The 26,766-nt window shown below is 46.6% G+C and overlaps 1 protein-coding gene and 1 long non-coding RNA gene across 3 annotated transcripts in view; one reads left to right on the top strand and one right to left on the bottom strand.

The window, feature by feature from the left end:
- Nucleotides 1-12,641, bottom strand: part of DTX4 (deltex E3 ubiquitin ligase 4) — a 32,518-nt gene extending 19,877 nt beyond the window's left edge. For both annotated transcript variants that reach the window (XM_032488730.1, XM_032488731.1), the window contains exons 1-2: nt 12,400-12,641; nt 3,664-4,387 (exon numbers count right to left, since the gene is read on the bottom strand). In XM_032488730.1, the coding sequence (XP_032344621.1) occupies nt 3,664-4,387; nt 12,400-12,610 (935 nt within the window). In that variant the 5' untranslated portion in view covers nt 12,611-12,641. The remainder of the gene's footprint in view (nt 1-3,663; nt 4,388-12,399) is intronic.
- LOC116666389 lies at nt 1,633-5,120 on the top strand. The gene is made up of 3 exons (XR_004323209.1): nt 1,633-1,941; nt 2,246-2,342; nt 4,873-5,120. It is a non-coding gene; the product is annotated as an uncharacterized LOC116666389 (long non-coding RNA).
- Nucleotides 12,642-26,766: the final 14,125 nt, after the last annotated feature.

The raw sequence follows: 26,766 nt of genomic DNA, 5'->3' as shown, positions 1-26,766 counted from the left end.
CGTCTCCCAGGCCCCTACTTCGGCTGATACTAGCTGTGATCTGGGTGACAAAAGCCACCTTTGTTCCCACAAACTGGACTGGCAGGTTTCCACACCCAATCTGGTTAACCAGGAAATAGTCCAATCCTCACAGCACACACCCCAGGCAGCCAAGGACTCGGGGTTGGGGGCAAGGCCTGGAGAAAGGGAGGGTCTGCCTCTGAATACTGTGGGAGAGGAGGGTGTCCCTGTCATGCCAGGAAAGGGACAACATGGTGGAAGGGCTTTTCAGTAGGCTCTGGATGGTGGCAGCAGGGTTTGGGGAAGAGAGGATATTTGCTTATGGAATACAGACAGGTCCAGTGGAAGGGGCCCAGCACAGGGGCCAAGAACTCTGCCTTCTAGCCCAGCTCTGCATAGACTTGGTGCCTTTGGGAGAACCAGGCCTCTCTCTGCAACCCATGACCATATCTGGGTTACCGCAGCAGTAAACAGGGCACCCTAACGCTCTGTCCCCTGGGGTCCCTGTGAGGATTTAGCATCTGGGTTGAACACTTTGTAAATAGCTAAGCCTTATGCAAATTTGGGTGATTGTTTACATTTTTGTTTCCCAACAGTAAGAGGGAGCTGGGCTTGATTAAAGCCTTTTCCTGTTTAATATTCCAGTTTTCTGAGATTCTTGAGGATTTTAAGTGTTTTATTAAAATATAAAGTTGAGTGCCAGGCAGACTATTGAAATGGCAACTCCTGATCGCCTTTCTCCCACTGCTACTGGTTAAAATGAAAGCCAGGGAGACTCGCCTATGGGGTCCATGCTGGTTACACCCTGTTGGGGACCCAATTATATGTGCCTGAGCCCTTTTTCTAGAAATCAGCAACCCAAAAGCAGGCAACTCAGCTCAACCACTTGTTGGCCAATCAGCAGACACCCCCCTCCACCGCCCCCATGCTACTGGGCAGTTCCCAGTGATGGAGTGTGTGAGTTTTAATTTCTGCCTCTAAAATATACAACTGAGAAAGAGAAGAGCTGGCAAGGTTGCTAGGGGGTAAGGGATGTTGATGATGGGAGAATAGCTTGGTAGATACCATGGTGAGAAGCAGTATTTTTCTAGGAGTCATGAGCAAACCCAGGAACTGTCAGCAGAACAATGGTCTTGTCTCTCCAGCAACTGAGGTCTCGTTGGAGATAGAGGAGCCACAATTCTGGAAGAGAGGACCAGAGGGGCGACTCCCGCCCTCCCCTCCGAGGCACAGTTCCCCTCTCCTCTTTAGAAACCCCCTGCTTGTGTATCTGAATAATTCACAGGATCTTTTGTTCCCCCTAAACCCTTCTCTCCATCCCACCTCTCCCGCCCTCCCTGGTCTTCCTTTTTTCCGTGGGAAAGTTGCTGGAAGAGGTCACGGGCAGAGAGAGGAGGGGGAAGGGGCCATTCTACGACAGAAGGTCGATGGCAGCCTCAGACAAAGGGAATAAACACGCCAATTAAATGGCCAAGAAAGACTGGAGGAGAAGATGGTAGTGTGGGTGATGGAGGCGGGCAGAGGTGAAAAGGAGAGGGCTGGATGACAGAGAGTGGTAGGGAGGGGCCTCCCTTGTCAGGGAAACAGAGCAGAGAAAAAAACAACTTGTTTCTATAGCCCTTTTGAAATTGCACTGCCCAGACCTCCGCCCTATTCTCTCGCTCTGATTCTACTGGCAGGCAGAGGGACTAGAGAAGAGAGATAAAGAGCGGCCGGCTCCCTTATTGAGATTTAAAGTGATCTGGTGTTTCTTTCCCTCAATAATGGCATGAGGTCACTTGGCTTTTGTCAAGGGCACCAGAAATGAAGTGGGCTGTTCTGCTCAGCTTTGACTTCAATTCAGCAACCCAGAGTGCACATTCCACAGAGGCTGTTCGTCATCGGCATCATCACCATCATAGCAGCTAATACTGACCGGACTCTCATATGCCAAGCACTGGGGTAAGTCTACACTGAATACTTCACTTAATCCTCATGACAAACCCTGTAAGCAAGGTACTATGACTGTCTCCCTTGTACAGATGAGTAAACTGAAGACAAAGGATGCAAAACTTGCCCCCAAGTAAAGGAATATATGCATGTATATGGATGACTGAAACATGATGTTGCACACCAGAAACTGACACAACACTGTAAACTGACAAGACTTCAATTAAAACAAACAAACTCGCCCTCAAGTTAGCCAGGAATTTGGGTTCAAGCCCAGGCAGTCAGGTTCTAAAGGCCGTGTTCTTCCCCACTGCAGGAGCCCCCCCTGCCAGGCCAGCAGTCACCCTGGAACTCATCAGAGGCTGCAGGATGCTGCTGTAGGACAGCGCGGAGATACTGAGCAGCGGCGTTTTGTAGGTACCCCTTCCTCTCCACCAAATGCTTCTGCAGGTTCACAGGAAGTCATGTGAAAAGCCCAGGCATCTGACTAGCATCTGACCATTTATAAATTGCCTTCGCAGACAACGAGGAGCTGGGCTTAGCCCAGAGAGCAGTGGACTAGGAGACCAAAGCTTGGGCTCCAGCCCCCACTTTGTAACACGTGAGCTGTGCGGCTCTTCGGGGGGAGTTCATTCCGAGCTGAGTGCTGGTGCCTGGCACGTGCGTCGCTATGTAGGGGAATGAGATGATGCTCTCCTTCTTGTGCTGAGCTCCTATGTGCAGACACCTTCCTCTGGGCAGCCTGACCTTCATGCTCTGGCGTCCAGCCTAACTCTAAACCATCCCGAACGTCTGGGGCTTGGGCTGCAGGCATGGCCAGGCTCCTCTGGAGGAGAGGAAGATTGGACAGAAGTGAGAGGCCAATCTTGCAAGAAGTCAGGGGCTGGCAGGCAGAGGCTGCGGGCACCATGTGGACCCCCGTCTCTCCCACTGTACAATCAGGAAGACCAAAAGATCATAAAAAGCAGCGGTAACAGAACCTACAACACCCCCAAGTTGTCACAGGAATGACTGAGACAATGCATGGCAAAGGCCTGGCGCGCAGTAAGGACTCACTAAATAGGGGCTATGATTCCAATCTGGAGTCACCATTCCAGCTTCCAGGGAGACCAGAGGACAGGGACTAACTCTTACTTGGCACCTACTGTATGCTGCACACCATGCTCTGTGCTTGTTAGCGAAGCAGAGTGGTGGGGTCGGAGGCCGGGCTCAGACTTCTTAACGTTTGAACCTGCATCTCTGCCCATGGTTAGCTATGTGCCCTTCCTTGAGCAAGCCAGGGAACCTCCCATTTCTTCATGGGCAAAATGGGATCAAAACGCCTACTTCGTAGACTTCTTGTAAGGACACATAAAGTGATAAAGCCCCAAACGCAGAGCATGGTGGGAGCCCATGACTGTCGCCGGTTATTCCTTAATAAGTGTAGTCCCCTTTAATTTCCACCTCAACCCTAACGTGAATGTTAACTGCCGGCATTTAGAGATGAGGAAGCTAGGGCTCTGTGATGCTGGGGATCTGCCCCAATCCCACGGCTAGTAAGGGGCAAAGTGTCCATTGGAATCCAGGTCTGTCACACCCCACAGACCAAACCCTCCCTTATCCACCACATCATGCCGCCTTCCACGTGCAGCCAGGGGCTCAGGAGAAGGTGTGGAGGAGCTAGTGTCCGCAGCCCCTTCTTCATCTTATGCCCGTGATCAGTGGATGCTCAGAGGCAGCCACGGCAGCACCTACCCAGAGGCGATCAGCACCCGGGACTGGGCGATGGCCAGTCGCTGCAGGTTGGTCCGATTCAAGGTCGCCAGGGCCACCCTTCCGGTCTTCCCGTTGGCTCCGGGGGGGCTGGCAGGAGCGCCCGCCGTCGCCCCGGCCAGCGCGCTCGAGGCTTGTCGCCGGACGGCCTGCGATGGGACCGTCTTCACCGGGCCTCGGAAGGTGCCTGTGCTCTCCAGTGGCCTGGCCCCAGGGCCGGGCGGTGGGGGCACCTTGGCCCCTCCAGGCGGGGCCACGTTCTTGCGGGCCGCTGAGGGGTGCAGGGGTCCCGCGCTGCCGTTGGCCACCGCAGCCTTGACGCTCATCACCAGGACGCACTGCGGGCAGGAGCAGGGCGGGGCGGGGGGCGCGGCGGCCGCCCCGGGGCTGGCCGGCCAGGACTGGGCCTTCGGCAAGGTGCCGGTGACCATGGGGTAGATGAGATCCAGCCGCCGGCGGACGCGGCGCTGGCGCTGGGTCTGCCGGTTGATCTGGCCCATGGTGCTGAAGTCAATGACGTAGCTGAAGCCGATGGAAGTGAGGTCGATCCAGGGGTGCTGCTTCTCGTAGGCGTGCTGGATGGTGATGCCCACTTCCATGTCGTAGGGCGTCCAGGAACCGTTGTCGTTCTCCCACTCCCACACCACGCCCTTCCCGGGGGCCGAGCTGGGGTCGTAGTAGTTGCGGCGAACTGGGCGGAGGGTCCCTGCCAGAGGGCACAGGGGAGAGGGTCAGGGTCAGCGAGGGATGAAACTAAATCGTGTTACAGTAACAGACAAATCCTAAACGAGTCCTACTGCGTGCGGGGCTGACAAGTGAGGTGCCAGCTTTGAAGGAGACTCGTTCCTGCGTTTTCAAGTCTGCAGTCACAGGACGGTGGAAGCAGCTGATCTTTGAGGGGAAGGATGTGGGCCACAGTGCAGGGTACCAAAGAGAGCACTTACTGGTTTGGGGTCGGGACACCTGGGTTTGCAGCCAAATTTGCTTACTTAATATAGATCCTCATAACCTTCTTTTCTCCCCTGAGAAACGGAATAAAAACTCCTTTGTAGAGTTTTTGTGAAATTTAAGTATGATTCACTCATTCAACAATTATGTATTTGTTTGTGCCAGGCCCTGAATCTCTCATGTGCTTTGTATTATGCACTAAAGGCTCATGAGTATCATTTCCCTTCTTCCTTGACTCTCTAGATGCCTCGGCCCGCATGGCTATGGAGGTTAAGAGCGCAGTGTCAGAGAAGCCTAGAGGACAGAGGAAGACTCTGCCCCTCCCCAGGGAGGCTGCCCAGGGGTGGTGGCCATTGAGCTGGCTCTCTGTACTTTTATGTGTATGGTTAAAAAAATAAAAATAAAAGCTCAGGCTGTGAGAGCTTGCTCATATTGTCCAGCACGGAATCTTACATCAACAACTACAATAATGATCGTAAGAATAACTTTCTATTTATCTAACGTCTTTCTCTCAAGAAGCTCAAACTTTCCTAAAGATAGGATTGTCTCAATTTTTACAGTCTGGGGCAGTCGAGGGGGATGGGGGCAGGGAAGAGATCAAGGTTATTACAGGGGAATATGGCAGAAATAAATGTGCAGGACTGGCAGGGAAACCTAAGCCTGTAACTGTTGCCTCTTCCTCCCCTACCCACCCCAAACCTGAATTCAGACCTGTGCCCAACCAGGGTTCATTTCATGGGTATTAAGATCAAGACTGAAGCTGCTTGGTTTAAGGCAGGGTAGGGAGGCCCGGGGAGAGCTCCAAGGATGCTGGAATCTCTGCATCTGTCAGCTTAAGCCCTATCCATCAAAGTGGTGGGAAAAGGCTCCCCTTCTCTGGCCTCTGACCCACCCCCTCCTCCAATCCACAAGGAGACACCAAGATGGGGGACAAAATCCCATTCAAGGGGGGATGAAAAGGAACAATGACTATTCAGGCCTTTGCCAGGTCATAACCCGCCCCTCAACCCATCTCCAAGCCCCTTAATGACCCCAAACATCAACATTCAGAGGCAAGAGGGAGAAACAGAACAATCCCTTATTCAGTACCAGGCGCTCTGCTGGGGGCCATGGGGGGGGGGGCAGGAGGGGAGGACTGCGGAAGGAAGGAAGCGTGGCCAGTAGGCTCAGGGTTTGCCTCCACTGCCTGCTGTACGGAGCCAGCTCATTGGGGAACAAAGGGCACAGGCTTTGGATCCGAAAGCAGAGGTGTGGCTAAGCCTCAGTTGCCTCATCTGTCTGGGTCCCAGACAGACAGGTTCAAAGTGTGGATTTGAGGATTAATAAAGCACTAAAGTAATACCTGTCCCATGGCAAGGACTCAGTAAAAGCTGGTGATTATTATTGTCATTTATTTTTTATTTTATGTCTAAGTGGGATGGAGAAGTCATAGGGAAAGTTTAGTCCAGAGGATACAGTGGGGTGTGAGAGAGAGAGAGAGAGAGAGAGAGAGAGAGAGAGAGAGAGAGAGAAAGGGAGGGAGAATTTATATATAACTCCTATTTGCACAATCTTTGTTACTTAGAACCTTCACCTATCCCATATGGCAATCCTATGAAACAACTTTTAAAGACAAGGAAATTAAGTTTAGAGAACTTAAATGGCACGATTTTATATTCTCTCCAGGGTGGCAGGGCCAATGCAGTTGACTGATTCTCATAAACGTGCTTTAAAGGCATTTTTCACAATAGTGTCATCAGTCCCAGATATGCCGCACTGTTGGCCCAGAATGTCTGGAAACTATCCCCTGCTTCTAACACACCTTTCCAGAATTACCCTCCTCTCTGCCCTGGGCAGATGCCTCTTTTTTGCCATCCTTCAGAGTTCCCTGACTACCCCCACGCCTACTATTCGCCAGGTCCCATCTATCGAAATGCCCTCCTTTGCTATTTTTAGCTACTAAAATTTTCTGACCGCTCAGGTCCTCTGCCAAACGCCATCCGCTTCATGAGACACTCTCCCAGTCCGGGGCCCACCCTCGAGAAGTCTGGGTACACAGCTGCTTACGCCTGATGGGCACCAGTGTCCCTGTTCATGCCAGGGCCCTGGTGGAGGCAGACACACCGCCAAAGAGTTCTTTGGACTCTAATGCCTACTGCAGGGCCGGCAGGAATGAAGGCTCCATAAACGAGCCAGGTTGAAGGCATTTAATCATTTATCCCATATTGCTCAGGATGCATCGGCTGCTGTGGGGAAGGCAGATTCAGGCCCTTCTTAAGTAGCTTACAGTCTAAAACAAGGCAAGTGTGGGAATGCCTAGCTATGAAGTGTATTATGTCACAAGAAGGGAGTCAAACAAATGCAGTGTTGGCAGGAATCTGACCACATCTGCACCATGCTTAAATCCCTTCCAGAACTTCCCCCTTAGGTCAAGACCGAGAGCCTCTCCACCCACAACCTCTGTGGCCTCCTCCCGCCCTAATACCCTCTGCCCACATTTCTGCCCCACTGGCCTCCCGCAGTCTCTCCCCACTGCCTCTTCTCTTCTCTGGGCCTTTTCACAAGGCTGGTCCCTCCCCCTAAACACCCTGGCATACTCTTGACTGCTCACCCTTCAGATTTCAGCTCATGCCCTCAAGGAGATCTCTCTGGGCTGCCAGACCAGGTCCAGTTTCCATTCCTTTTTTTTTTTTTTTCCTTTTTTACTAGCGCTTATCTTGATTTGCAGTTACACATTTATTTGTGTGATTCATTTGATGAATGTCTGTTTACCTCACCAGGCTCCCAATCCCACGAGTGTGGGTATCCAGGAGTTCGCTCACAGTGGTATCCCCCCCATGCCTGGCATGTCCCAGGGGCTCAATAAAATTTCGACTAAATAAATGAATAATGATTTGGAGAACATTTCAAGTAATGGATGACAAAGAGCACAGGACCTGAATGGCAAAGGAGAATTTCAACAGGTGAAAATGATCAAGGAGGGCGTCTCAGTCGAAGAGACCTGGTGAATTGTTGGGGTGTGGGTCAGAGGGAACGTATGAGAATAAATGGTACATCTATTTGGCAGGAGTAGAGGCAAACAGCGACATAGAGGGAGGTAAACCCAGAAAGGGGTATTAGAGCCAAGGCAGAGATGGTCCGGAACGCCAGGATGTGATGGGTTTTATTTGTAGGCAATGAGGAACCAGTGAGGTCTGTGACGCAGAGAAGTGTGGAGACCAGAGCTGCTCTGTTAATTAGTTCCACGTAAGAAGTAACGGGGGTGTTGGCTGCAAAAATAAAAAGCAGATGGCAGCCTGGAGGGACTCTACAGAGAGGTAATGGGTAGGACGTGACCGTGAGTGGCTGAAGGCTTTCCAAGTGAGGTTCCAGGATCACCTGCTTCTGAATCTCCTGGGGGACGACGGATCGGTAACACCCCCCAGAACTAAGGGCCAGCGTCTCCACGGGTTGGGGCCGGGGATCTGCATGCAAACAATCGCAGTGTTTATCGCTCACACTCAAGTTTCAACTTCTATGTGCCTGTAAATGCTGGGCGTCCAAAAAGAATGACAAAATGAGTCATAGACTCCTGAGGCTTTGACCACCAGCAGGTGGTAAAATGGTGACACCATCTCACAAGCAGAGGCGGCGTCCAGAGGAAGAGCTGGTTTTTAGAAGGGAAAGATGTTGAGTTTTGTTCAGCCCTAGAGGGTTAGTTAAAAACCAGAACCAAAGAAGTTGTGGGACAAGAGAGATGGTGGGAGTATATTCTTTGCTTATTTTTAGAGGCCACTCCATCTGGTATGGGCCAGTTCTGGATCTTTATATAATCAGGATGCTGAGCTAGATGATCTGAGGAAATCCATTTGCTCCTATGGGGCAGAGACCCAAGGACCAGGGATAAAGGGTTTCACAGACTAAGAAGGAAGAAAGAGAAAGAGAAAAAAATGTTCCCAGCAACTCAGACACCTACATCCCAAACACCCAAGTTGCTCGGGCTCCTGGGAAACGAGGGTTAACACCTTCCAGGCACGACCCTACGTCTCCAGGGCATTTCACCCATGTCCACGCAGCACTGCGTTCCTGGGAAACCCCAGGCCTCTCTTACCAGCACCTTGCACCCCTCCTAGAATGTTCCATGAAGGCAAAGTCTTGGATGGTTTACTACTGCTATATCCCACATGCCTGGAGCAGTGCCTGCATGGAGCAGGTGGTCCATAAGTGTTCATCGAACAAAGGGTACTCGATTCAGAGTCTCAGCTCTGCCACTGATTAGCTGTAAAACTTGGAGCAACTTCATCTTTTTCAACTTGCTTTCTTTCCTATGAAATGAGAACAATGGGTCCTTCATAAGAGGACTGAGGATTAAGCCAGATAATGTGTGCAATGTGATTGGTGCATCCTTCTCACTGTAGCTATGGTGTGGTCATGACATTTGCCCCCACTACTCCAGTGTTCACACAGGGTCAGAGTACTATCAGAGGGGGGCACTAGAAATCTGCTTCTGTCAAACCCTTTAATTACTCTCCCTCTGATTCTTTTCACTGCGTTGAAGACATAAAAGAGGGAACAACTGCACAGAAAACTCTGAGCTGGAAAGAACCCTCCCTCACACCATGTCATTTCTAATTAGCATCATCACGGGTGCAGGGGCCAAACCCATTCACCTGCCCATCTGCATGATGGGAGGAAAGGAGCCAGAAGGAGCCTTAAGGCTGCTCTTCATTCTACAAAGGAGAATGAGGGCTGAGCAGTCAAGGGACTTGCTCAAGGTCACCAAGTAGGTCAATGAGTCTAAAGTGAGAGCCTAGTCATGTCTCCCACAGCCAGTCCGGGTCTCCCCGCATCCTGCTGCGGGGCCCTGAAAATGGCAGTGATCAGGTGCATTGGAAGATATGGGGGAAAGCGATGGGAAAGTACAGCGCTCCAGCCACTGCCCCACGAGACAAACAGGTCAGCCCAGTCAAAGTAAACGATCGTGGGCGGAGAGGTCCCAACTAAGGCTTTTGGAAATGGCCAAGACCCAGTCACCTCTATCTCGCCCTGTCTCTTCCCCATTCTCTAGCCCAGAATGTCTAGAGGAGACCAGCATAGGATGCAAATATACTCAGACTCAGAGACGGTCTGGAAAAGGAGAAGGGCCCAGGGCGCACAGAGGCAGGCAAAGGAGACCTGCAACCTCCCAGCCATCTCCCCAAAGACAGGCTGGATGAACTCTGAGCCCAGGGGAGTGCAGAGTCTGAGGACTTACTGGGCAGCAGGGCAGACAACTTCTGAAAAAACTATGCTCCCATGTCAGGAAATGTCCCCACATAGAGGAGGCAACAAAAAGAGAGAGGAATCGCCTCTGGGCAGGGGACTTACAGCTCTTCTTTGTTTATGGGGATGTTTTTGGTTCCCAGCTTCAAACTGTGGCTTGGGGACGGAGGGTAATTTAATTAAACATTGCCAGGGCTTGGCCGAGGTTGCCTGGGAGCCCGTGGTTTAAAGTTCCTACCCTGTCATGGCCTCATCAATGGGCTATATTGAGAGGAACTGTGTGTCTGTTGGTGGAAAAGGGAGAGGAGGGGGCTTTCCAGGCCCAGAGACCCAGAGATTCTATTCTACTTTGACAAGCTCCCTGACAGACCCAGCATTCCTGGGAATTCAGCCCAGTGCCTTCCGCACCCAGCCGGGGCCTGGCACTAAGGACGGAGGCGCTCAGTACACGTTGGCCTGTGGATGGAACCAAAGCAGTCTGAATCACATGCCTCAAGAGACAGGCAAGAAGGCAAAACACATCCTGGGGTAGTTTCTTAAATGATCGAGGGCCAGCCTGGTGTAAAATATGATGAGTCCCAGCCTCTGGCTTAACTGCTGACCAGCAGGCAGTGGTCAGCCAGTCCTCAGGAAAGAGTGATCAGACCTGGGGGAAGGTAGCAGTCCGTCTTCCAACCCAGGTTTCTCCAGCACTTCATTATCTGTCGAAAGAGCCCTTCAGTCCAAGACCCTTCCTAGGTCCTATGCCCACCTCAGACACCGCTAAACCCCAATTAAACATTCCCGCTTCCCAAATGTGGGACAAGGCTGGGAACTTTAGGTCACCGAGGAGCCTTTCCATATACTGCTGAGATTTCAAATGAAACAGAAAAGTTAATACCTGCCCATTTATTCTGAGCAGGACTGGAATCCCCTGTGTGTGTCTTGACTGTTAGTCTTTCTGGTCCCACCTGCAGGGCTAGGCTCCCCTCCACACAATCTGATGCCTCCGCTCTCACCTCCTGGAGGAGGTCTATCTAAAATTACAGTTACCTTATCCCCTTCCCCCCTCGGCCACACTTAATCCTCTTTCTCAATCTCCCCACATTCCTTTTTTAGTCCCATCTCCTCCCTGTCTCTCTCAGCTCCACCTCCCTCTCTTTCCCACCAAGGTTTAAGCCCCTCCAGATGCTAACTCTTCTGGAATCCTTTCCGCAGAAATCTTTACTCAATCGGCCAAGTGTCTGCAAAGTCCTTGGCAAAAAGGTTGCTGGGAGTTATGACCAAAGATGGGGACACGAATGTGGAAAGATACCCCTTTCCCATGACAATCCTAATTAGCCCACAGGATGTGGGGGCTTTCCAAGGAGGCGGAGATGCCGGGCTCAAACAGCTGTTCTCTGACCCTCTGGGACTCTCCAGTCATCCTCTCTGGTCCCTCCTCTCCACACCTGCCTCTCCAGGCCTCTCCAGTCACACTCTTGGGAAAGCCCAGCCAAAATTCCAGAAACAACGCCCCACCTCCGTGAAGAGACTACTGGAGAGACAGACTTGTCCCAGGTCAATTAACCCTGGGCTCCCTGGGCCAAGCAGAGATGCATCTGCTCTGCCCTGCCAATGACCTGCCACCCTGACCTCCAACCTGAGGGCTCTATTCCTTGCTCTGACCTGGAAAGCCCAGCCAGCTGGGAAGTGGGATTGTGGTGGCCACAGTGGCGACTTGATTCTCATGAAAAGACAGGAGTTTAGTGCCCCCCCCCCCAGGGGACCATTTGAGGAGGAAGCTTGGGGACAGTTTCTCCTTAGGAATCCGCCTCCGCCTCTTCATCGCGGACAAAGGAGTGGCTTCCCTGCCAGGCATTCCGAAGCTGAGTCCCTCCCCCTCCTCTCTCCATCTGCTCTGGCCTGTTGCTTCAGCACTTGGAGTGCCCAAGCAGAGGCACCCACCAATGCCACAGCCACCAGGGCGTTTCCTGCCCTGGAATCCCCCAGCTCTGTCTCTCCTCCCAGGAAGGCCCATCCCTTTTTGTACTATACCACAGCTGAAGCGTCCCGGGAATCCCTTCTTCCTCCCCCCAGTTCCCACTCCCAGGATGCAGCTGTGGGAAGGCATCCCACGCAGGAGGCAGGAGGGGCGGAGGCAGTGAGGTGGGTGACCAGGAGGACGTGTGGCGGGCCCACGGGTGCCAGAGGCAAAACAGGGTCAGCCCATGTGATGTGTGAGGAGTGAGAGTAGGAAGCCTTTCCCAGCAGCTAGGACTGCTTGTGGGCTGGGGCGGCCCCAGAATTTCTACAAGAGATGACTTGGAGCCACCGAGCGCTTAAAAGGGGACGTGAGGGGGGTTTCTTAGGGGCCGGCTTCAAGCTCGGTTTGCATATCCAAACCACTGACGTTTATTGCAGGGGTATCTTAAGAGGATCATGGGGAGTAAAGCGCCCCCCTCCACCACCACCTCTTGGTGACACCACTGTAGGGAGGTGCGGACTGGGTGGGCCCGGGTGGGCTCGCGGGGCAGGAGGTCTCGGGCAGGGAGGGGAGGTGGCGCGGGCGGGCAGGGGCGGCCGGCTCACCGGTGTCCTGGCGAAACTGGTTCATGGACTGCAGGTCAATGATGTAGGGCGCGAGACGGCTGTCCACCTGGCCCAGCACCACGCTGCCCCCGGCGCGGGGGCCGGCGCGGACCACCGCCTCGATGTGGTGGCTCACGGCCGGGCTGTAGGGACGCCAGCGGCCGTGCTCGTTCAGCCATTCCCAGACCACCACGGCCGAGGCCAGGAGCATGGCGAGCCCGGGGCTGCGGCGGCGGCGGCGGCGGCGGCGGCGGCGGCGGCGGCGATGCGCTGCCTGCCTCCCGGGCCCGGCGCGCCCGCCCTCCTCCGCTTCCTCCTGCGCCGCCGCCTCCGGGCCTCGACCGCGCCCCCCGCCCCGCGCCCCGACGCCCCGGGCAGCCTCAGCTCCGGCCCATGGGCCGCTCCCCAGCCGCGCATCCACCGGGGCCCGGAGACCGGGGCCGCCTGCCTCCGACCGCGCGCCGCCGGGGTCCGCCGCTGCCGCCGCCGCTGCTGCCGCTGCTCCGTGGGGTCGAGTCGCTTCATGCAAATGTCCGGCTCTCTGCAAACAGGCCCCCGCCTTGCAAAGCCACCGGGCGGGCGCGCGACCGGAGCCCCGGCGGCCGCGAGCTGGGGCTGACCGCGAGGCGAGGACCGAGCCCTCACACCAGTTGCGCCTCGGGCTCTGCAGACACCGGGGTGGGATCTCGCCGCGCGATCGCGCTCGGAATGGCACGCTGGGCTCCCCTCCCCTCTCTCCCCTCCCTCCCCACCCGTTTGCCGCACGTTCCTCTGTCGCCGCCTGGGCGAGAGCTCCCCCTCCCTGTGGCTCTGCTCAGCCATTTCCAGAATGAATCCCTCCTCCCAAGCCTGGCGCTGGGGCAAACCCGCGCCTGCAGGGTTTCCCCAGTCCCCAGACGCGGAAAAGCGACCCGCCAGGACAAGGCCTCGGGACTGCGGCTGTCGCTGGCCGCGACTTTGCAGCCTCTATCCCAGAAATGGAATTTTCTATTTTCTTTTCTTTTCTTTTTTTTTTTGTTTGTTTGTTTAATGCAGTGAGATCGATGTCTGTAGCGCGAGCTCCGAGACACACTGTATCTTGCACACTCACACCCACTCACACCCGAGCCCAAAACGGCAACCTCTCCAGCTCTAGTTCGTATTACCTCATCTTCGTCGATATCCTTAGCTGTCCGTCAAGGATGCCGAGCCACGCCCCCTGACTACTCAGGCCGGTGCCCTGGAGCTCACACGCCCCCTGCTGGCCCAAAGCGAGGAGTGCCGGCCACTGGCCACAAGCTAGTCACTGCTCAATTCCAGCCTCTGCTAATGAGACCCAGTCCAAAGGGATGTAGCAATTTGAGAAATGATGGATTAATTCCATTTATGTACAGAGCAAATGTGATTTTTCTGGCCTGCTTAGACGTTACTAGAATCAAGAAGACACATGCTAAATTGGTTTATTTTGCAGGCTTTTATGACCCAAATAATGAGACACTAGGACAGACACAAGCTAGACTTGGTTAATTTGGTCGTCAGTAGTTAAAATGGAAAATAACCTCACAAAGGTGAGCTCTGCCTAACAAGGTAGATTGACATCGGGACTGCATATAAATCTTGCCAGAAAACCCAAACTTTGATTTGCTAAAGTTGCAGCCACATGAAACAATGAATTCATATGACCAAGATCCAGGATAGGATACGGAAAAATAAAAGTAGATGATGTGTTAGGAACTGAGGTGATGAAACTTTCTGAAATAGTCGTTTTCTTTCCTAGTATCACACGATTTCTTTTGTTTTGGAAGATTTGCTTTCCCTCTCCTTTTCTTGCTCTGTCTTGAATCACACCTCTCCTGTCTCCCATCTCTAGTACTTTCCAAATCTTTTTCATCTCTCTACCCTTACCTCCCTCCTCACCAAGTTCTAAGTACAAAATAAAAGAGAAAGGATCAGACCTGCTCTTCCAGCCTCCAAAAGCACCAGGCTCAAGGTTACCTCTGAGCGCTTTGTTCTTGTTTGTTTCCTTGCCCAGAAATCTCCCCAGGATGACCTCTAGAGTCTCTAGTAAACCTCTCCCTGTGAGGTCAGTCTCCTAATCCAACTCAATCAAAACCATTCGTTAAGACATAGAATTTCAGGGTTTGAAGGACAAAAGGAAAAGGATTTAAGAATACCTCAGTGAATCCAGGAGCCATCATTATTCCCATTTATACATGACAAGGCTTAGGGAATTTGAGCCATTTGCCCCAGTTACATATTTAGGAAGGAGAGAGGAAACTGGTATTCAAAATGTAGTTGGGTTAAAAAAAAAAAACCCAAACCAAAAAAAACCCAAGAAAACACCAAATATCTTGTTCTATAACACAAGTTACATGACAAAGAGGTGGTGCAGTAAGAGGCAAGGTATGTGACAATGTGAAAATGCCTCACCATGAGGGAAAGGGAGGGAGAAACGAGGGTGCAGAGTTCTGGAAGGACAGAAGTAGAATCAAAGAAAAGGTAATGTACATTTGTATTGAGCTATTTTTACTTCCAATCATGATCAAGAGTTTGAAACTCTAGAAACTTTCTTGTGGTCTGGGAAGGTACAGATCCAGAAACTATCAGCAAAGATTTAAGGGGGATGCTGGAAGTGTCGGGGAGGAAAACAGCATCCCACCAGCAGAACCAGAAATTCCCAGGAAGAAAAAGCCTAAACCTGGTAAGAGAGGAATTAACAAATGTTGGAGATGCCTGGGAGGCAGGAAGACGCTGGCTCCTGTCTAAGTCCAGCCTGCTTTTGTATCTGTTCTTCCTGTATCTGCTGCGTCAAACATGGCAGAGTGTTAAAGCAGAACAAAAATGCCTAATGCCCTGTGAGGGGGTTTGTATATAGCCTGATTAATTTGTAAAGTGAAGCGAAGCCTTTATTTTTCCCCACGAATCTGTAATCTGGGGAGGCCTTGATGAGGACAGCTGGTCTCTGCTCCACATGGAGCTCAAGACAGCTTGAAGGATGGCTGGGGCTGAAATCGTCTGTAGACTTGCTCATTCACATGTCTAGTGGCTTGATGCTGGCTGTCAGCTGCGGCTACCAGCCCAAGCACCTCTACGTGGGCTTTTTGCTAGTTGGTTTCTTCACAGCATAAAGACTGGGTTCCAAATGAGTATGACACAAAAGAGTCAGAAGGAAGCTGTGTTGTCTTTTTTTAAAATTAAGTTTTTAATTTTGAAATAATTGCAGATTCACATGCAACTGTAAAAAATAAGACGGAGAGAACCCACGTGCCCTTTTCCCCCATCTTATAAAACTAACCTTACAAAACTGTAGTGCAGTATCACCCCCTGCTATTGACACAGGATATAGAATAGTTACAATTCTTCTTTACTCATACAATATATCGTATATTGTGCAATATACATTTTTTATACAAATGTATATAATATACATTTCTATTACCACAAGTTCCATGATGTTGACTTTTTATAGTCACATCCAGTTCTCGCCTCTACTATCCTGTCCTTAACCCTGGCAGTCACTAATATGCTTGCTCTCTCTACAATTTTGTCAACTCAAATGTTATTTAAGTGAATCATAAAGTGTGTAACCTTTGGGGTTTGGTTTTTCCCACTCAGCCTAATTCTCTACACATTTATCTAGATTGTTGTCTGTATCAAGAGCTTCCTTTTTATTGCTAAATAGTATTTCATGGTCTGATTGTACCATCCAAGGCCAAAGGGGTGTTTCTAGTTTGGGCTGTTGTGAATAAAGCTGCTATGAACCTTCATGTACTGGTTTTTGTGTGAACAGAGTTTCCATTTCTTTGTGATAAATGCCTGCCAGTATAATTGCAAGGTCATATATTTAGCTTTTTTTTTTTAACTGCCAGTTGTCCGGAGTGGTTTTACCATGCTATATTTTTACCAGCAATGTACAAGTGATCCAGACTCTATTTTCTCACCAGAATTTGATGTGGACATCATTTAAAAAATTTAGCCATCCTGGTAGATACATAGCACTATCTCACTGTGCTTTTAATTTGTGTTTCCTCAATGATGTTTAACATCTCTCCACGTGATTATTTGCCATCTATATATCCTCTTTGATAAAATGTTTGTTCATGCCTTCTATCATTAAATTTTTTTTCAACATAGTACTGGAAATTCTAAGTACTGTTGAGGTTTGACAATTCTAAGTATTGCTGAAGTTTGAGATTTCTTTATACGTTCCAGATAATAACCCTTTGCTAGATATGTGGTTTGCAAGTATTTTCTCTCACTCCATAGCTTGTCTTTACACCCTTTTCATGAGTTCTTTCATAAAGAAACACTTTTAATTTTGATGAAGTTAAACTTACCAAATTTCCTTTTTGTGGTCTCTATTTTCCATGTCAATTCTAAGAACTTTTTCATTAGCCTTAGGATTTGAATATTTCTCCAAAAAGTCTTACAGTTGTACAATTTATATTTAAATCTATGATCCATTTTGAGTTGATTTTTATATAAGGAGTGAGATTTGGGTTGAGCTTCCTTCTTCTTTTTTGACCTATGGATGTCCAGTTGCTCCAGCACTATTTGTTGAAATGATTATTCTTCCTCCTTTGAATTGCTTTTACATCTTTGCAAAAATCAGTTGGGCATATTTCTGTGGGTCTAGTTCTAGTTTCTCTATTCTGTTCCATTGATCTTTGTGTCTGTTCTTCCACCAATGCCACATTTAAGCTGTATAATATCTTTTTATAAATTTGGTAGACTTGTTCCTCCCACTTTGTTCTTCTTTTTCAAAATGTTTTAGCCATTCTAGTTCCTTTGATTTTCATATAAACATTAGAATCATCTTGTCCATATGTGCAAAAATACCTGCTAGGGTTTTGACAGGAATTGCATTGGAGGTGTACATCGATTTGGGAAAAAAATGACATCTTTTCACTATGTTGAGACTTCAGTTCTATGAACATGGTATGCTTATCCATTTAGATCTTTGATTTGTTATGTCAGAGTTTTGTAGCTTTCAGCAGACATGTCCAGTACAGGTTTTGTTTAATTTATACCTAAATATTTTATTTTTTTGGAGTGATTGTAAATGGCATTGTACTTTTTAGTGTCCACATGTATATTGCCATGTAGAAATGGTACGTATTTTTGTATGTTGATCTAGTATCTTGTGACTTTGCACGAATGCCAGGGATAAGCCTACATGTCCTTTTGCAGATTGTTTGGGATTTTCCAGTGAGCTGAAAATGGGACTATATAATTTCTTCCTTTCTGATCTTTATGCTCTTTATTTCCTTTTCTTGCCTTATTGCAGCTCTTAGAATTTCCAGTACTATGTTGGCTACAGTGGCGAGAATGGGCATTCTTACCTTGTTTGTGATCTTAGGGAGATAGTATTCAGTCTTTCATCACTAAGTATGATATTAGTTCTAGATGTTTACTTTAAAAGTTGTTTATCAAGTTGAAGACATTCCTCTTTATTCTTGTTTTTCTGGCAGTCATTTTTTAAAATCATGAACGGATATTGAGTTCTATCAAATGCCTTTTCTGCATCGGTTGATAAGATCATGTGACTTTTTTTCTTTTGGGCTATTAATATGGTAGATTACAGTCATTTTCAAATATTGAGCCATATTTGCATCCCTGGAGTAAGCCCCACTTTCTTATGTCACATAATTCTTTAAAAATATTGCTTGCTGATGAATCAAAAACTAATAAATGAAAAATATTGCTTAATCTTATTTGCTAAGAGTTTTTGGGCCTATGTTTATGAATGATATTGGTCTCTAGTTCTTCTCGCTCTCCCCACCTCCCTCCCCCCCGTCTCTCTCCCCTCCCCGTCTTTGTATGGTTTTAGTATCAGAATAATACTATTTTTATGAAATGAGTTAAGAAGTGTTCCACACTCTTTTTTTTTTTTTTTTTTTTTCTGGAAGAGAATACATAGAATTGGTGTTAATTCCTCTTTATGAGTTTGATAGAATTCTCTAGGAAAACCAACTGGGTCTGGAGATTTCTTTCCTAGGAGATTTTAAATTACAAATTCACTGAATCCAAAAGTGGGCAGAAGACCTAAACAAGCAATTCTCCAATGAAAACATACAAATGGCCAATAGGCACATGAAAAATGCTCAATATCATTAATTATCAAAGAAATGTAAATCAAAACTACAATGAGGTGTCCCCTCACATCAGTCAGAATGGCCATCATTAAAAAGTTCACAAACAATAAATTCTGGAGAACGTGTGGAGAAAAGGGGGCACTCCTACACTATTGGTGGGAATGTAGTTTGGTGCAGCCATTATGGAAAACAGTATGGAGATTTCTCAAAATCCAAAACAGTATGGAGAATCTTAAAAATAGGCTTACCATATGATCCAGCAATCCTACCCCTGGGCATATATCTGGAGGAAGCTCTAATTTGAAAAGACACATGCATCCCAGGTTCATAGCAGCACTATTTACACTAAGCAAGACATGGAAACCATGTAAACGTCCATCAACAGATGACTGGATAAAAAAGTTGTGGTGTATATATACAATGGAATACTACTCAGCCATGAAAAAATAATAAAATAATGCCATTTGCAGAAACATGGGTGGACCTGGAGATCATCATTCTAAGTGAAATAATCCAGAAAGAGAAAGAAAAATACTATATGATATCACATGTGGAATCTAAAAAAAATGAGACACAAATGAAATTATTTACAAAACAGAAACAGACTCACAGACATAGAGAACAAACTTATGGTTACCAGGGGAGAAAGGGGGTGGGAAGGGATAAATTGGGAGTTTGAGATTTGCAGATACTAGATACTATATATAAAATAAACAACAAGTTTCTACTGTATAGCACAGGGAATTATATTTAATATCTTATAGTAAGCTGTAATGAAAAAGAATATGAAAAGGAATACATGTATGTATCTGTATGACTGAAACATTATGCTGTACACCAGAAATTGATGCATTATGAACTGATTATACTTCAATAATTTTTTTGTAATTAAAAAATTTTCTGGAGAACAGAATAGTGATTCAATTCATTCATTCATACACATATATGTTCTTTTTCATATTCTTTTTCATTATTATTAACTGAAGTCCATATTTTACATTAAAATTCACTCCTGGTGTTTTAAATTCTATAGGTTTTGACATAGAACCCATAGAACATAGGTCTTGGTATCTTATTGCTGTTTTAAATTGCTGTCTTTAAACAACATATGACTTTGAGTGTCTTTTTACCGATTTTATTCTTCTCTGTTAATACTATGTTGGCTATTCTAGGCCTTTTGCTTTTCCTTATAAACTTTAGTATCGGTTTGTCAATATTCACAAAGTAACTTGCTGGGATTTTGGTTGGGATTACATTGATTATAGATCAAGCGGGGAAGAATCGACAATATCGAGCCTTCTGACATATGTACATAGAACATATCTCCATTTACTTAGATTTTCTTTGACATCTTTTATCAGAGCTTTGTAGTTTTCCACATATAGATCTTGTACATATTTTGTTAGATATATGCCTAAACATTTCTCTTTTTTGAGAGTGGTAAAGTTAATGATACTATGTTTCAAATTTCAAATTCCAATTCTTCATTGCTGGTCCATACAGAAGGAATAAGTTGATTTTTGTATATTAATCATGTACCATACAACTTTGCTAAAATTGCTTATTAGTTTCAGGAGTTTTTGTTGTTGTTGTTAATCCTTTGGGACTTTCTACATAGCACATAGATAATTTTATCATCTGTGAACAGAGATAGTTTTATGTCTTCCTTCCCAATTAATACCTTTTACTTCCTTTTCTTGTCTTATTGCATTAGCTAGGACTTCCAGTATGAGATTGAGTGGGTATGGTGAAAGCAGATGAAAAGTGAAACAGAGTTTCCTAAAGACTAATGGTGCTGACGAGATAAAAATTGGAGTTCAGAATTTGATAAGGGAAGGGGCACTAGTAAACACCCCAGGCTCTCAGCTGAGACCCCTGGAGGGCTAAACTCCAGAAGTGGCCTAGACCAGAGGTAGACAGAGCTTTAACATTCTGTTAAAGTTTCGAGTCAGTTTTGTCTTTGACTAGATGAAGGTGATCTGATTTCATTCTGTCTATCAGAGGTGATAGGCTGACCCCTCTCTGGAGGGGGGGGGGGAATGTCCCGGTGATGAAGCAGGAGATCAAATATCCCCCCGAAAAGCAACTGCCACTTTTTCATGTAAAATTCAGGATAATGCTGAGGCCGGACTGGCTGAGCTCCTGAAAATACCTTTGCTTTTGACTACCAATGTCTTTGATCCTTCCTTTGTTAGTCATTGAGTCTGAGTTGACCAGCCTCAAAAAGGGGATGCCAGATGGAAAAGACCTCCTTGGATCCAGTAGTCAGTTTCTACACTAATTTAGCTTCAAGTTAATGGCTCCCTTTATTTAGAGGGTGTGCATTTGGTGGCAACATCTGGCAGGTGGCAATAAGGTAACAGGAAACAGCCCTTCCAAGTGTTCAGGTTAAATTTTAGCCTTTAAGGAAAGCTGAGACTTCCCTTTCTCCTTTTGGGATTCTGTACTATTTTTCTGGAATATCCGAAGGGTTCAGGAAAGTGGTCTGAGGACAATCTACAAGTCCCACATGAAGCAATTCCTGAACAGGAGAATACCCTCTGGTGCTTGTGAGATGGGAGTGCAGGCCTACAACGCATCAGTCCCACAACAGCTGTAGGCTGAGTCCATCTAGAGGGCCTCGTCTGCATCATCTCCTCCATCACCTCAGATCTTGCCTAAACTCCATTGACTGAATTAGGTGCCTTTCCTCTTATAGGACCACAATACAAATCAGGGGTTACAATGGCTGCCATCTAGGTAATGTTGATGAGAACAATCAATAAACAGTCAATAACAAAAGTAGAAAAGAGTTTTATTTGAGCCAAACTGAGGACTAGCCCAGAAGTTGGCTTCCCAGAATACTCCAGGAAACTGCTCCAAGAAGCACAGTTTTATATCTTGTCAGAACAAACGGATATTAAACAAGTCAAGGACACATTTCTTCAAAGTTTAAAAAAATAAATAAATAAAGACCAGTATGGCCTTGGCACTTGGGAAGGGAGTTTTATCATGAAAGGAGAACCAGCATTGGCTTCCCAGGAAGAAGGGCCTTTAATCTTTATTTTTAACATGGACATTACTTTTGATCAGCGTGCCCTCTTCTTTAATAATTAAAGTAGATGTATGACATAAGTTTGGTAGGCCACAAATTAGGCCACTTTAGTTAGCATAAAATTCAAGTTAACTCATGTATAAGCCAGAATGACTTCCCTATATCTTAACATGTGAAAATGTATTTTATCAGAACTCAGGGACGTTCAGGGTGGTGGGGAAAAGCTAGCTAGCCTCGGAAGGGAGGGCAGTGGAGGTAAAGGAGAGGAAATTTAATTGTCAGTCTCCTTTCCTCCTTCGGCCCCTTGCTCCAGGGTTGCGGATCAAGTGCCAGTGCTTGGTCCTCTCCCACGTACTTCTCAGTGTCTGGTGAGAATGAAGTTCAGGGATCTCTTTCTGCCTCCACACATGCTGCCTCAGCTCCATCCCTTCAGTCTTCGGTGCCTTTGACCAGATATGTCCAGAATCTTTTCCTATCACAGGACAAGGCAAGAAGGTGATTTGGAAAGTGACTTGGGTGCCTGAATTTAACATGGCTGTGAGCTTGAGTTCTCCTCGTCCCTGAAATTCCCAACTTAGTCACACAAGTGTGTGTGGTCTTTGGTCTCCCTGGGGGACAAAGAGGTCTCAGGTCCAGCTCAACTGTCTCCAAAAGCCTCCGAGGTTGAGGTAGAGAGGAAGGGAGGGAGACAAGAATGACTACGTGTGTTTGCTTGTGGTTTTGAGTGGCTGGTGGGTAGCTTGGTTTCAACCAAATGAACTTTCTGTTTCAGTTTACTCAAAGCTAGACACCAAATAGCAAGGCCTGCTGGATGACACCATCTATTTCAGCTTTGGGGGTTCCTTCACTCAGGGGCTAGAGCCACATGGCTTTTGTACTGGCCATGAGGCTTGCTGCCCCATTGTCATGAAAATAACCCCTCCTGCTCCTGCCCCAGAGGGGATGAATATCATGAGTAACAACAAGGAATCACTTGGGTGACTTGTTTTAATTCTACCTTTTGCCACCCAGACTCATTAACAAGTAGGTCAGTGGGGGGCCCTTAACTGCACCCCTTTACTCTACTTCATCCATCAATTGGGTGAGAGAATTTGCTACCAGATCCCAGAGCATCTTCCCAAATCCCTGAACCTATCCCACCAGGATGTTGTCCTTTATCTTCCAAAATGTACTTCGAAAAATTAGTTAGCTAGCCATCTAAGCATAGTATCGTTTATTGCTAGTAATCAGCAACTTGAATTTACCCAGCACTTTTCATTCCAATAATTCAGTGAAAGATTAGAGACAAATATGGTCCCTAATGGTTGAAGGGGAAGCTGAGGCACAGAACAAAGACGGTTTTATCCTGAAGTCATGTATGACCAACGGATACAGTGAGAATCAAACCCCAGATTCTTGGTTTATTACTTTTCCCATTAGATTATGTGATTTCCTGCATAAATTTTATATTGTGGAAGAGATTGGCTTTCAAAAAAAAAAAAAGAATTAAAAGATCAAGTTTAAGCAATAGAAACTAAATGAAAACAGAGCATCTGATCCCTCAGTCTTAAAGGTATACTTTCCCAAGTCATCCTCATCCTGGTGTGTGTGGTAGGCTGGATAATGGCCTCCAAAGATACACCCACGTCCTAATCTCCAGAACCTGTGAATGTTGCCTGACGTGGCAAAGAAGTTGCATGAGTGATTAAATTAAGGAACTTGAGATAGGAAGATTATCCTGGATTATGTGGGAGGCCTTCAATGTCTTTGTGAGAGAGACAGATAGATGTCTAGTTTTAAGCCATCAGGTTTGTCACAAATGACCACACACTTGGTGGCTGAAACAATAGAAATGGATTTTCACAGCACTGTTCTCAAAGTCCAAAGCCTGAAGTCAGTGTCAGAAGAGTTGATTCCTTCTGGAGGCTTTGAGGAAAGCCCTGTTCCATGTCTCTCTCCTAGCTTCCAACGCCTGCCGGCAACCCTTGGCGTTCCTTGGTTTGTAGGCGCGGCACTTCATTCTCTCCCTCCATCACCATGTGGACTTCCATGACGGATAGCTCCATCTTTGTTTATCCTATAATTACAAGGACACTTTTTATTGGATTTAAGATCTACCCCATTCATCAGGATGACCTCACCTCATATTGACAGGTACCAAGGGTTGGGACTTGGCCAAACCTTTGAGGAGGCACAATTCAACTCACTACAAGTCCCTTCAGCCCACTGTCCCACTTCAAACAGAGATCTGTGCTAGCATGTGATTGTGGGTTGGCTCTATAGCTGGGAATTGGAGGACAGATGGTGATAAATCCAGGCCAAAGCTGGACTTTCTAACTACCTGGTCTTCGGAGGTAGGACAAAGGAGAATCAGAAAAGGGCATTTGTTGCATTTTGAGATGTTTACCATGCTTCTTAAGCGATCTGGGTGGATGTTAGACACAGGAATCGGACACAGGGGTCTGAGAAACAAGCTCAATTAGCAGAAAGAACAATAAACTATATTTCATGACTTCAGTTTCAGTCTTTGCCCTGGAATTTGGACAACAATTCAGTTATCCTTCCTTCTCACACAGGCAACAGGAATAATAGTACCTACTCTACTTGTCTAATAGGTACTGAGATAGTATGTCAGAAATCATTAAATACACAGTCAATCATCTAAGTTCCTGTGATGATTAGACACTTGCAATTACATTTGAAATGATATATACAGTCAAGTCCATTATTTGTGGCAGTTTTGTTCCATAAATTTGCTGCAAACTCTGAATTAGGGAATATTGAAACATTGCTTTTTGGGGAAACACAGGGCTAGATTCCTGTGAGCCTCTGGTCACAACATTTTCATTCAATCAATATAGAACCTTGTTTGATGTGTGTTCCTGTTTAAAAAAAAAGCCTTATTTAATGTCTATTGTTGACTCATTAACATGAAATGTACAGCCAGCGGCACTGTAACTTGTGCCAGAACAAAGGTTATTTAACACATGTATTTATTTTCCCCATAAGGCACATCACAACTTTTTGTGCTTGGGAACACTAGACAGCACCTCAGCATTATGATTGAGGGCCATTTTAAGCAGCAAAAACACCACCACCAGAAAAAAAAAAAAACCCACAAAAATGCAAAGACATGGTAATAAATAGACAGCAGATAAAGCTACTTGTTTACACTATGAGAGCTGAAAAAAGGCAGTGCAGGGCTTTGTTCTGCCTCAGCTGGGAATGGATGCATCAGGCAGCTCAAATATTTTATTGCTCTGCACACAACTGTGAATGACCAAAAGCACCAGTGTGGATTTGAGGAGGGGGAAGATTACAAATTAATTTTAGGGAGGAGGTACATTTGCAAATACAGAATCTGCAAATAATGAGACTGAGAAATAGTATTTGTTTTGTTCTGTTTTATACTTTGTACCTTACTCCAATGATTATGCTGTTTGAATTTTGTCCAGGAAGTGCTCCTTGGGGAATGCTGTACACTGTAAAGATCAAATCACACAGTAACACTGGTTGATACCTAGAGAGAAAAGGGGATTTGGGGAAGGGATCACGTTGTCTTGTTCTCCATTCTCTGGACAACAGTAACAGGAAGCCCAACACGTAAATTAATATTGATGGAGTGAATCCTTCAGTGCAATTGCTGGTGAGTCCCATCTCCAGCTTTCAGCCTTCCCACACCACCTCAACCACTTCCTCTCCCTTCTCTCAATTTCTCTGGCTGTTCGATTTGTAAACTTCTGGGTGGCACTCAGCATAAACTCACTCCCTGATTCATCGTTACCGTGACTGCATGACTTCTTCTTGACCACATGCCATGGCGACAAGATATGCAAATTCTCAGACTTCCGCACATCACTCAGCAGGTTCTCCTCGGCTTCCTGTGCTTTAGGCTGACATCCTCTTCCTGCAGTTTTACAGATCTTCTCCTCCCTTACTCTGTCTGTATTCATATAAGCCCCAATTCCTAACTAAATACTTTATTCTTATAATATTTATAGTGGCTTTATTTTTCCATTAAAATCCAGACTGATACTATAATTATGTATACATATGCTAGATCACCAAGACAGCCCCAGTTTATGAATAAATCCCACAATCTCCTAAAGAGTATCAGGCATTCCAACAGTATTAATATGCCTAAAATTAAAAAAAAAACAAAAAAACTGACAACACCAAATGCTGGTGAAGATGTGAAGCAATATGAATGCTCATTCTTTGCTGGTGGGAATGTAAAATGGTACAGCCACACTGGAAGACAGTTTGGCAAGTTCTTACAATAATCTTACCATAAAGTCGAGTCATCACCCTCCTAGGTATTTCCACCCATTGAGTTGAAAAGTTACATTCACACACAAATTGGTATACAAATGCTTATAGCAGCTTTAGCTATAATCACCCCAAAGTGGAAACAACTAAGACATCTTTCAAAAGATGAATGCACAGACAGTGGTATTCCACTGAATGGTATTCCGCACAATGGAATATTACTCAGTGATAAAGACAAATGAGCTATGAAACCATGAAAAGACACAGAGGAACTTTAACTGCATCTTTCCAAGGGTGTTGGGAAGCTGGAGCTGGTGTATTGAATCAAGAAGATGTATATGATAACTTACTGAATGAGGGGGCACAAACCAGCCACACAGGGTCACCAGGTAGCTCCCTCAGCATCCGAGCTCCCACTGTGGGCAAGTGAAACTCATGGGGTCATTTGGATCGAGGGCATGGTTTCAATACACCCACACAAAGGAAAGGGAATCACAAGATTTTTTATTTACAGATCCTAGGAGCTGGGGTAAGGAGCATCGAGCCAAAGGAAGGGCTGTCCTCCATCCCAAGTCGTGAGTGAGCAGGAGACAGAGAGCATGGTATCAAGCATCTTACATTCTTAAATTGAAATAAAGTTGATTTACAGTGTTGTGCTAGTTTCCTGTGTACAGCAAAGTGATTCAGTTATACATATATTATGTTTATATTCTCTTTCAGATTATTTTCCATTACAAGTTATTATAAGATCTTGAATATAGTTTCCTGTGCTATTCAGTAGGTTCTTGTTGTCTATCTGTTTTATATATGCTAGCGTGTGTATGTTAATCCCAAACTCCTAATTTATCCCTCCCCTACCATTTCCCTTTGGTAACCATAGTTTGTTTTCTATGTCTGTGAGTCTAGTCGTGGTTCGTAAATAAGCTCATCTGTATCACTTTTTCTAGATTCCACATGTAAGTGATATCATATGATATTTGTCTTTCTCTGTCTGATTTACTTCACTTTATA

The sequence above is a fragment of the Camelus ferus genome, chromosome 10 (assembly GCF_009834535.1).
Source record: "Camelus ferus isolate YT-003-E chromosome 10, BCGSAC_Cfer_1.0, whole genome shotgun sequence".
Classification (NCBI taxonomy): Eukaryota; Metazoa; Chordata; class Mammalia; order Artiodactyla; family Camelidae; genus Camelus; species Camelus ferus.
The sequence above is the reverse complement of the archived record's forward strand: the minus strand, read 5'-3'. Positions and strand labels throughout refer to the sequence as shown.